General features: G+C 45.3%; 1 protein-coding gene across 1 annotated transcript in view; it reads right to left on the reverse strand.

Moving 5' to 3' along the window:
- Positions 1 to 9,147, reverse strand: part of PLLP (plasmolipin) — a 34,247-nt gene extending 25,100 nt beyond the window's left edge. Inside the window, exon 1 of the mRNA XM_026680144.2 lies at positions 8,595 to 9,147. Coding sequence (XP_026535929.1) covers positions 8,595 to 8,723 — 129 coding nt within the window. The 5' untranslated portion in view covers positions 8,724 to 9,147. The remainder of the gene's footprint in view (positions 1 to 8,594) is intronic.
- Between the last annotated feature and the right edge of the window lie 2,859 nt (positions 9,148 to 12,006).

Consider the following 12,006-nt stretch of genomic DNA (forward strand, 5'->3'; position numbering starts at 1 on the left):
GATGAGCAGTGCCCCCTAGAGCCGGGAACGACTAGGGCGTATGTGCGAGGGGAACCTTTACCTTTATCCTAACTCAGTACACACAGAGAGAATCTTTTCAAGTCAAATCTTGCCCATGCCTCTCTTCGTATAGTTTCATTTCCAAATTCTGACCACCCCTGTTGTCAAGGAAAATTCAGATTTTTTAAAATCTTACTTGAATGTGGTTTGGCCTTCTCAGAAGAGTGAGACGATCAATTCCTGAGATTTGGAAACTGCCATGCCACCATGATATGGGTTACTATCACTCCATTTCAGAAGGTCCTTTCTTGGTTTGAGTCACTTGTTCTCAACCTTGGTAGCTTGAAGATGGGCGGACTTTAACTCCCAGATTTCTCCAGCCAGCTAGCTGGATAATTTTGGGAATTGAAGTCTGCCCATCTACCATCTTCAGTCCACCCATCTTCAAGCTACCAAGGTTGAAAAACACTGGTCTAAGTTTCGAAAGCCCACAAAATTGCATTTTTCTCTTTCCTGGGTCAGGAAGAATGACTCTTATTTTTCATCACTTTCCAGTTTGGTCAAATATCCAGTCTTTTCATCAGCACTAACACCAAATCTAAAAAAAAAATGTTTGGCCATGGCCACCCTCCTTGCCTGTTTGAAGAAGTCTGCTGGCCAAAGTCAGAACACAAAGCTAATGAAACTCCTTTTCCTTTTGTGGCCAAGAACAGAAAGTTAAAACCAGCCTCCTTTGTCCTCCCCAAAAACAGATGGAAGCTTCAACGCATGCGGTGTAAATTCAACGCTGCTGTTAATGGCCTAGAAAAATGATCCCACCTCCATTAATTATTGTAGTTTAGAACTGGCTAAGCTAAAAATAGGTAATCAATCACTAAATGTTTGAGTGAGGAATAGACCTACAGAAGAGATTATGGTTCATAGAGTCAATCTTGATTCCTAGTGACCATAACAAAACCATAAAAAAAAAAAAAAGCAAAAGTTAGAATATTTTGGACATGGGATGCGACAACCGGAAAAATATGCCATCCTTCACTTAATCCTCCAGGGAAAGACTGAAGGCAAGCGAGGTCCAGGCAGAAGAAGAATATTGCGGCTTCAAAATCTAAGATGGTTTGGACAAAACTCAGCAGCACTTTTTCGTGAGGCTGTTGATAAAAATAGGATCACCAACATGATCGCCAACGTCCGATGACGGATATGGAGGAGGAGGAGGAGGAGGAGGAGGAGGAGGAGGAGGAGGAGGAGGAGGAGGAGGAGGAGGAGAAGAAGAAGAAGAAGAAGAAGAAGAAGAAGAAGAAGAAGAAGAAGAAGAAGAAGAAGAAGAAGAAGAAGAAGAAGAAGAAGAAGAAGAAGAAGAAGAAGAAGAAGAAGAAGAAGAAGAAGAAGAAGAAGAAGAAGAAGAAGAAGAAGAAAAACAACAACGAGGCCATGAAGTTTTGGGATCTCCATTTTCAAAAGTGATTTAGGAATAGGAATAGGAAGGGACCTGGGAGGTCTTCTAGTCCAGCCCCCTGCTCAAGCAGGAGAAGCAATATAAACCTATAGAGAGAGATACTTCTGCCTGTTTTCATTTTTACCTTCTTTTAGGACCTTCTACAATCGGACCCCTTCTCCTCTTCTGAATCTACAGTTTGAATGGTGGATTGTTTGCTTTCTAGCCACCAAACTGGCGCAGCTTATCAAAACCGACCCCATTTCCTAGGTCTGACGAACCAGGTTTGGTTCTGACCACACCCCAGCCTCAACCCCATGGTTAATTTGGCCACTGTCTTCTTCCGGGTTGAGGGAGGGGTCCAGGAATCCCCTAGGGAGCTTCTGTGCTTAAGGGGGGGCCCTCCGAGTGGGACTTTCCATTTATGGGCCAGCACCTGAATCTTTACACTCCTTTAGTTCTTGGCAGAGACGGACTGGCTGGCTCACAGGCATCTGACTGGCTTCTGTATGTTGAGGGAGTTCGCATCTCCCATCTTCTAATCCAGCAAGATGGCTCCAGAAGAAGAGAATATTGTATTGGTGAAGGTGCGAGCCTAGAAACCAGGAAATGGTGAATTCTAATCCCTCTTGGGCATGAAAGCCAGTTGGATAGCTTTGGGCCAATCACCAGGAGATGGTGAGTTCTAGTTCCACCTTAAGCATAAAAGCCAGCTGGGTGGCTTTGGGACAATCACTAGGAGAGGGTGAGTTCTAGTTCTACCTTAAGCATAAAAGCTGGTGGGTGGCTTTGGGCCAATCACCAGGTGCAGGTAAGTTCTAGTCCCCTTTTAGGCACAAAAGACTGGGTGACCTTGTCCCAATCACTCTCTTCCACCCCAGCCCACCTCACAGAGCTGTTGTGGGGAAAAAGAGGAGGAGCAAGGAGTATTATGAACATTCCCCACTTTGAAGTACTTACAAAGTAATAAAAGCAGGATTTAAAAAATCTAATAAATGTTTTGAATCTGGGCAGTGAAAACCTTTTCAGCCTGATTTTTTTCCCCCTACCCATCTTCAGCCAGTTGGAAGAGGGGAAAAAGGGAGTGTTCCATCTTTTTTTTTTCCCAGAGCAAAAAAAGAATTTCAGAGGAAGGTTGGCCCAGTGTTGCCCTGAAAGTATTCTTATCATGAAACAAAGGAAAAGAAAACAGCTCAGCCAACTCCCCATCCAACTTGGCTCAAAAGCCTTAGCAGTTGGAGGGTGGGATGTTGATTGATTGAAATAGTCTAGGCCTGGTCTCCTGCTTGAGCAGGGGGTTGGACTAGAAGACCTCCAGGGTCCCTTCCAGCTCTGTTCTGATTGATGTTGAAGGGAGTGGCACTTCTGAAGCACCCACTATTGTGTCAAGAAACCGGGGAGACAATTGTCCCCTGAAAATGAATCGCTAGTCAGTAATTCATGAGTACAGTTAATTTTGAGAAATAATAATAATAATAACTTCAGAATTCAGACGGACAGGCATTTGGCCCACAACACACCTGACATAACAATACTTGAGAAGAAAAGGGTTTGGTTCATTGACATTGCAATACCTAGTGATGCACGAATTGTAGACACGCAGCAAGAAAAAAATCGCAAAGTATCGGGACTTACAAATTGAAGTTGAGCGACTTTGGAAAAAGAAATCGTGTGTTATCCCAATCGTAATTGGAGCCCTTGGAGCAATACTTTATTTTATTTATTTATTTATTTGATTTGCCAATTGTTTACAAGATAATAAGTATAAGTGTATACATAGTTGTGAATACATGAAATGGGTACATATAAGAAAAATAAAAGAAGAATAAGAGAAACAATAGGACAGGGACGGTAGGCACGTTGGTGCGCTTATGCACGCCCCTTACAGACCTCTTAGGAAAGGGGTGAGGTCAATAGTAGACAATAATAATAATAATAATAATAATAATAATAATAATAATAATAATAATAATAATAATAATAATAATACCTAAGGGGCTACCTCGCTATTTGGAAATCCTGAATTTATCAGACTTGAATACCCTGATTCTATAAAAAAAACCACCCTACTTGGAACAGCTTATATCCTCCGACGCTACCTGAACACTTCCTTGGTCCTTGGTTAGGACTCGAGCTGTTGAGCTACCAACCAGCCCCAAAGGCTCACTAAAGATTAAACAACAACAATAATAACAACAATAATAACAACAATACTCATAGCATTAATAACAATAACAATAACCATCACCATCATCATAATAGCTTATCCATTTCAATAAACCCTCACTATATAAATAATCATTCCCTTAAGCTTTTAAAATTCTATCTTCTGTTTCTGTTAGTTAGCCATTGGACAAAAATACATACATGGTTAGAAAAAATAGTAAAGCAACATAGACCCAAAACCAGAAATATTTTTGTTGGCTATCTTACCAGAAAAGTACAATAAATACATATTTAATTTTACATGTGTTAACCGTGGCAAGAATTGTGTTTGCACAACAGTGGAAAAATGAAGAAATCCCTACAGAAGGAAGTGTAATAAAAAAAAAACCTAGAATGTGCAGAAATGGATAGATTAACACTTAAAATGGCGAAGGAAGAAACAGAATATTTTTTAACATGGGATTCGTTTTAGCTAGTCAGTAAATTCATGCAAGATTCGGCTTGAAGACATTTTCTACCTCTGCCTACGGTACCCTCAACTAACCGAAGAGGATGGATTAAACCAATACACAAAATTATTCCCAAAATAATCTCAAATCAGAAGAAGGTTGCAAGCACATTTTCCAATTAACACATTTAACGAAAAGCCTTATACTTTCGGCTACCACAAACTAACCCCGCTTGCCTGCTGCAAAACCTCACCGGGAAGCCTGTCCTGGGGATGCAAGCACAACGCGTCACCCTAGCTGGAATATAAACAATAAATGATTCTATAAATTGAGCAAACAAACAAACAAATAAATATCTGTACTGTAGCTCAGGTTTGTGGGAAGACTGGCAGTCTGTTTAGCCGCCATCATGACTTGGTTTGCTGAAAACAACTCCGGGGTTGTATGAAGTGTTCTGCCACCATGACTGTTTTGTTGTGTGTTCATTGTCCTCCCCGAACACGTGGGAGGATTTTTTGGCCCTTTCAAAGCAGGGTCCAAATTTTATACATTTTTCTAGAGGAAGGGGTCAAGGGAAGAATTGGGACAGGGGTCATGAGAAATAGCATGGGAATTTCCTGGCATTATCTACTCCCTTCCCCTTTTGAGATACATCTCTGCTCTGTATAATCATCTTTTTTTCCTCCTGGTTTTAGGAAAAAGCAGGAGCTGGTATTTGCCATTTAGCTATTATGCATTAGTGTCTTTATTAATTTATGTTACTCAGCAAACGTACTCCTTTCTCCTCATTTACCCACAAGAACCACCTTGTGTAGAGGTTTGGGCTAAGAGAGAGGGACTGGCCCAAGTCACCCAGTTGGCTTTCAGACCTAAACCAGGACTAGAACCCATCGCCTCCTGGGGATTGGCCAAAATCGCCCAGCTGACTTTTCTTACCTAAGGCAGGACTACAACTCTCCATCTCCTGGTGATTGACCCAAAGTTGCCCAGCCAGTTTTCTTGGCTAAGGCTGGACTAGAACTCACCATCTCCTGGTGATTGGCCCAAAGTCACCTAGCTGGATTTCATGTCTAAGGCAGAACTACAACTCATCGCCTCCTGGTGATTGACCCAAAATCACCCAATTGGTTTTCATGTCTAAGGCAGGACTAGAACTCACCATCTCCTGGTGATTGGCCCAAAGTCACCCAGCTGGCTTTCATGTCTAAGGCAGAACTACAACTCATCGCTCCTGGTGATGACCCAAAATCACCCAATTGGTTTTCATGTCTAAGGCAGGACTAGAACTCACCATCTCCTGGTGATTGGCCCAAAGTCACCCAGCTGGCTTTCATGTCTAAGGCAGAACTACAACTCATCGCCTCCTGGTGATTGACCCAAAATCACCCAATTTTTCATGTCTAAGGCATGACTAGAACTCACCATCTCCTGGTGATTGACCCAAAATCACCCAGCTGGCTTTCATGTCTAAGGCAGAACTACAACTCATCGCCTCCTGGTGATTGACCCAAAATCACCCAATTGGTTTTCATGTCTAAGGCAGGACTAGAACTCACCATCTCCTGGTGATTGGCCCAAAGTCACCCATCATGTCTAAGGCAGGACTAGAACTCACCATCTCCTGGTGAATGATCCAAAGTCACCCAGCCAGTTTTCTTGGCTAAGGCTGACTAGAACTCACGTTGCCTGGTGATGGGCCCAAAATCACCCAGCCGGCTTTCATGCCCAAAGTGGAACTAGAACTCACCATCTCCTAGTTTCTAGCTTGATGCCTTAACCACTAGACTGAACTGGCTCGATTGGCTCTATCAAACCCACCCCCATCTGCCACCCCTCGTGACAGTCTGTGAGCTTGGCACCCGAAAGCCCAACGAAGGAAACATGAACTCCCCCTGTTCCTTGCAGTCCCACATCCTTGCACCCTGAACATCTCAGCCTTCAGCCTTTCCCCAGGTCGGATGTCCTCCAAGTGGCACTACAAAGCTCATGCTACTGCAACACAGTTTGTATAAGAATGGTCGCCTCCATCTATGGCCCTGACTCTGGTCTCTTGGGAAATATGATGCGGGTCTCACCTACTTGATTAGAATTTAAAAAAAAAACAGGAAACACCATTCTCAGCTGGATTATTATGGGAAAAACACTACTCCACGCAGTACTATTTTTATTCCACTCACAGGAAGGTATGGATGTTTATATATTTGCACGCAAGCCCTGGAAAGATTCTTTGCCTCTCCCTGCACTGAAGGCTACTCCACCCATCACAATTTTACATTGTCCAGTTATTTAAAGGCAGAAATCCTAGAAGCTTCTATTCTAGCAGTGTCTAGCCAAAAAAGCCAACGCAATCCTAAGTTGCATTAACAGAGGGATACAATCAAGATCAAGGGAGGTACTAATACCACTCTACAAAACCTTAGTAAGACCACCTAGAGTACTGCATCCAGTTTTGGTCACCACACTATAAAAAAAGATGTTGAGACTCTAGAAAGAGAAGAGCAACCAAGATAATTGGGGGACTGGAGACTAAAACATATGATGAACTGTTGCAGGAACTGGGCATGGCTAATCTAGTGAAGAGAAGGACCAGGGGAGACAGGAGAGCATCCTTCCAATATTTGAGGGGCTGCCCCAGAGAGGAGGGGATCAAGCTATTTTCCAAGGCACCCGAAGGTCAGACAAGGAATAATGGATGGAAACTGATCAAGGAGAAATTCAACCTAGAAATAAGGATAAATTTTATGACGGGGAGAACAAATCCACCCATGAAACAGAAGTTGCATTCAGAAGTTGTGGGAGCTTCGTCACTTGGAGGCGTTCAAGAAGAGACTGGACTGCCATCTGTCAAAAATGCTGTGTAGGGTCTCCTGCTTGGATTGGGGGGGGGGTTGGACTAGATGACCCACTACAAGGTCCCTTCCAACTCTTAATCTGTTAAAACTCCATTCAAGCCCTAGTACTTTAGACCAGGGGTGTCCAAACCTTGGCAACTTTAAAACTTGTAGACTCCAGCTCCCAGAATTCCCCAGCCAAATGGAATTATTTTGCCCTTTCTCAAAGATCAAAGGTAGAGATCATCTTTAGTACATCAAAGCTTATTGCTGGCTCTGGGCCAATTGCGACCCAACCATTGGTGGCTCTGTGACCAGTAGTCTGTGGGATTTCTGCCTTGGGGGAGGGGTGTGTCTGTTTTTCCAGTTGTCCACTCCAGTCTTGGTCGCTTGGGTGGGGGGGGGGGGAGATTTCTTTCACTCCCCTAAATCTTTCTACAGAGTCCTGTTGTGGCACAATGACCCCCCCACTGCTGAAGAAAACGGCCCTTTTGAATATTGCAGGCTGAGCTTACACAGAGACTTAGCCTGGGTGTAATGAGGAAGTTAGATTTTATTAATTTTGGTCCATGGCTAGCTTAAAAAGAAAGCAAAAAAGTGGGGAAGAGAAGGGATAAAAAGAGGAAAGAAGCCAGGGGAAAAAATAAGGGAGGGATAAAGGAAAGAATAAAGGAAGGGGGAAGAGGGGAGGGGAGGGAGAAGGGAAGGGAGAAGAGAAGGGAAAAGAAAAGGAAGGGATAAGGGAAGGGAAGGGAAAGGGAATGCAAGGGAGGGAAGGGAAAAGAGAAAAGGGAAAGGTATTATAAGATCAAGTGCGCTAACATGATATAATAACACAAATGCTAGAACGGTGCACATTATTAGAACTAAAATTCTTAGATAAAACGTCTCTCTAAATTTCTGAAGAGGAAGCAAATATTCAACTTAGAAGGAAGTACAATATAAGGAGAATTATCCTTGCAAGATTAAAATAATTCTGGAGCATTAATCACAAAGAACTGAAAAGAACCATTACTATAAAATATAATAAAAAGACCAAGTTAAGCTTGAAACTAATTGTTTATACAAACTAATAGTAATTGCATACAACTGGGTTTTATGGAATAGGATTGTTCTTAGCTGAGAGAAGAAAATTCCTACGGGTAGTGGGGAAGCTTGGGAAACTCCGATTCAAATCTTACTCCGGCCACAGACTTTGGATCTATCCCTTACTCTCAGACCAGCCTACCTAGCAAGAAGATCGTTGTAAGAAAAGGAATCACCTTGTGGTCCCCCCACCCACCCATCCTTTCTCCTGGGCGCAATAAGGACAGAAACCAAACGCGCAAAGTGTGAGCGGGTGACTTTCTCCGCATCTGGGTTAATAGCTGGGACGAAGCCCAAACAATCGCGGTTCACAAACCAGGATTCGGGGTTAGCCCTCCTTTGGAAGGAAAGCTGTACCCGTGCAAAAGAACCGTTCTTGGGCGCAGCGGGAGCAGCAACTGACTCCAACCCACCCCCGGCTTCAGGGATTCCCCCCACCCCCCACAGGTCCGCTGGACAGCGGCAGAAGGGCGTCCGGCTGCTTTTCAATCAATTTCCAGCTAAGCGGAGTTGGAAGGGACCTTGGAGGTCATCTAGTCCAACCCCCCCACCGCCACCCCGCGGGACCGGGGACCCTCCGCACGAGCTCAGAGGCACGCGGGGGGGAGGGTTGGGGGGGCTACTCACGATTTCCACGATCATCAGGATCCCGAAGGGGGACTTGACGAAGTTCAGATCCAAGGCGGGCGCGTGGAAAGCCGGCTCCCCGGCGGGGGTGCTGGTGCGGGTGCTGACTTTGGCCGGGAATTCGGCCATCCCGCCGGCGGGGCCCCCCAGCCCGGAGGAGACGCGCTGCGCCCGGGGGGTGGAGGTGGGGTTGGGGTGGGTGGGTGGGAAGCTAAGGCGAGATCGGGCGAGGAGCGCAGAGAGATGCGGGACGCGGCTCCGGAGCGCAGCAGCCGGGCGAGCTGGAGTGTCTGTGCCGCCGGGGGTGGGTGGCGCTGAGGCTGCGGCTTGGAGCTGGTGGGGGGACCTTGCCCGGGGCGCGGCCGGAGAGGCGCTCCGGTTGCTGGTTGGCGGCGCCGGGAGGCGGAGGAGGGGCGAGCCGGGCGGAGGAGCCGCGCCCCTCGCCCGCAGCCCTCCCCTTCCACCTGCTGGCCCGACCTTAGGCGGGGAGGAGGATCCGCGGGGGCCCCGGAACTGAGGACCAGCCGCTTTCGTGCCACTTCCACGCGGGTTTGCCCCCAGCGGCCCCGTTCACACGCCCTGGAGGCTTTCAAGAAGAGACTCGACTGCCATTGGTCATAAATGGTTTAGGGTGGGTGGATGGGGGGGGTTGGACTAGATGACCTCCAAGGTCCCTTCCGCTCTGTTTTAAATCTGTTCAATCTGACCACCGTCACATCCCCACCGCTTCCCAGGAAGGGCGCCGGCTCGGGGCTCAACATGCTCTCTAGAAAGGAGTGGAGAGAAGAGCAACAAAGATGCTTAGGAGGGCTGGAGGCTACAACGTATGAAGAACGGGTGCTGGAGTTGGGGAGGTGTGGCTTAATGGAAAGAAGGACCAGGGGTGACACGAGAGCAGCCTTCCAACGTCTGAAGGGCTGCCCCAAAGAAGAGGGAGTCAAGCTATTCTCCAAAGCTCCTGAGGGCAGGAAAATGGATGGAAAGTAAACAAGGAGAGAAGCAACCTAGAACTAAGGAGACATTTTCCGACGGTGAGAACAATCAACTAGTGGAATGGCGTGCCTCCAGATAATCAGAGTTGGAAGGGACCTTGAAGGTCATCTAGTTCACCCCCCACTGCCCAAGCAGGAGACCCTACACCATTTCTGACAGTCCATTTCTGAATGTCCAGTCTCTTCTTGAAAGCCTCCAGGGATGAAGCTCCCACAACTTCTGAGGGCAACTTCTGTTCCATGGGTTGATTGTTCTCAGAAAATTCCTCCTTATTTCCAAGTTGAATCTCTCCTTGTTCAGTTTCCATCCATGATTTCTTGTCTGACCTTCGGGTGCCTTGGAAATTGTGAATGCTCCAAACACTGGAAGTTTTTAAGAAGAGATTGGACAACTATTTAGAATAGAATAGAATAGAATAGAATAGAATAGAATAGAATAGAATAGAATAGAATAGAATGGAATGGAATGGAATGGAATGGAATGGAATGGAATGGAACGGAACGGAACGGAACGGAACGGAATGGAATAGAATGGAATATGGAATAGAATGGAATATGGAATATGGAATAGAATGGAATATGGAATAGAATGGAATATGGAATATGGAATGGAATATGGAATGGAATATGGAATGGAATATGGAATGGAATGGAATGGAATATGGAATGGAATGGAATAGAATAGAATAGAATAGAATAGAATAGAATAGAATAGAATAGAATAGAATAGAATAGAATAGGACCTTGGAGGTCTTCTAGTCCAACCCCCTGAATTTCAGACAAATGGTTATCCAATCTCTTCTTAAAAACGTCCGGTTTTAGAGCATTCACAGCTTCTGGAGGCAAGTTGCTCCACTGATTAATTGTTCTGTTAGTAAATTCCTCCTTAGTTCTAAGTTGCTTCTCTCCTTGATCAGTTTGCTTCTTGTCCTGCCTTCAGGTTGCTTTGGAAAATAATTTGTCTGAAGTGGTGTAGGGTTTCCTGCCCAAGCAGGGGGTTGGACTAGAAGACCTCCAAGGTCCCTTCCAACTCTGTTATTCGTGCTTTTACTGGTGTGTGGCAAGCAGCTGTTCTCCCCCTGCCCCCCCCACCACCCCAAGGATGGAGGCACAAATCGCAACAGGTCCCAGTAAAGTCTGTGTAGTCACGGCCAGGTTCACAGCAGTGCTCTATTGCTTAAAAAGGGGTCCTTGGGTTGAATTTTGGCATCTCCCTGGGCATGATTCCAACCGTTGCCTCTTTTGAGCTGTGATTTGTATCTTCCTCTGAGAGGTGAACTCCCCCGACTGAAGCCTAATCCGCAGATGTGGAGTTACCTTGGTTACAATCTGTTGCACCAGTATATTAACCGCAAGGGAGTCACTTACAGGCTAAGCAAAAAAACGGGGGAGAGGGAGTATGATTAAAATGAGTATCTCTTTAAGTGGTTGGGTTCAGTAAGTTGAGGGAAGCCGGCCCTTGGGACCCAGCCTTGATATTGGTAGGGGTTGAAACCCAGAATATAAAATTAGCCAGCAGTTACGAATCAAATTTGAAAGGTGAAATGCCTGATGCTATTCCTTGCAAACCCCACTCCCTTCTAGCACTGATGAAGTTACCTGGGTAATGAAATGTTTGCAAGCAACCACAAAGATCAAAGAGCATCAAGGACTGTATAGTTGTCCTCTTCCTCCTCCTCCCCTCCCCTCCTCCTTCCTTCCTCCCTCTCCTCCTCCCTGCAAACCCCACTCGCACTTTTAGCATTGGTGATGTTGCAGTTTCCCATAGTCTGTGGCCCCTGAGGAGGAGGAGGAGGAGGAGGGACCCCTGAAACGTCCCCATTTAACACAGCGCCCCCAGAGTCACCTTTCTGTAACGTTCTGCAAATCCCTGCTGAAAGGAGCCCTGGGCTCAGTTTTGATATGAAAAGACATTCTGGAATTCACTCCTAGTCAGTAAATAGTTCCTTCATTCTCATAATGTAGCCACCTCCCTCTTTCCCTCCCTCCCTCCCTTCAAATAGGTCTTTCCTTTTATATATCTATCTATATTGTAGGGTCATAAAGGGACAGCCCTTTACTTCAAAAAGCTATTCTTTAGATTATATATTTATTTCGATTACTTTCTTCAGTTTGCTCTTGAATTCTCCTTTGTGAAGCAAAGTGATAAACATTTCTTGTCCTGAACCTCTTTCACATTTACCTCTTTAGCAGGATTGTCCTTTATTTGTTTTCCAAAAAATATGGTCATGGTAGGCTCTGCCTATAACTATCATCTGTCTGTCTGTGTGTCTGTCTGTGTGTCTGTGTGTCTGTCTATCTAACTTTAATTCATTCATTTATCTTTCTTCTATCTCTATTTTTCTGTGTATATCTATGTGTACTTTATTCTGCTTTATATATTTCTGTCTGTTTGTCTACCTACCCACCTACCTACCTAT

The sequence above is a fragment of the Notechis scutatus genome, chromosome 9 (genome assembly GCF_049901735.1).
Source record: "Notechis scutatus isolate UNSWTSFEM ecotype Mainland chromosome 9, rNotScu1.2, whole genome shotgun sequence".
Taxonomy (NCBI): Eukaryota; Metazoa; Chordata; class Lepidosauria; order Squamata; family Elapidae; genus Notechis; species Notechis scutatus.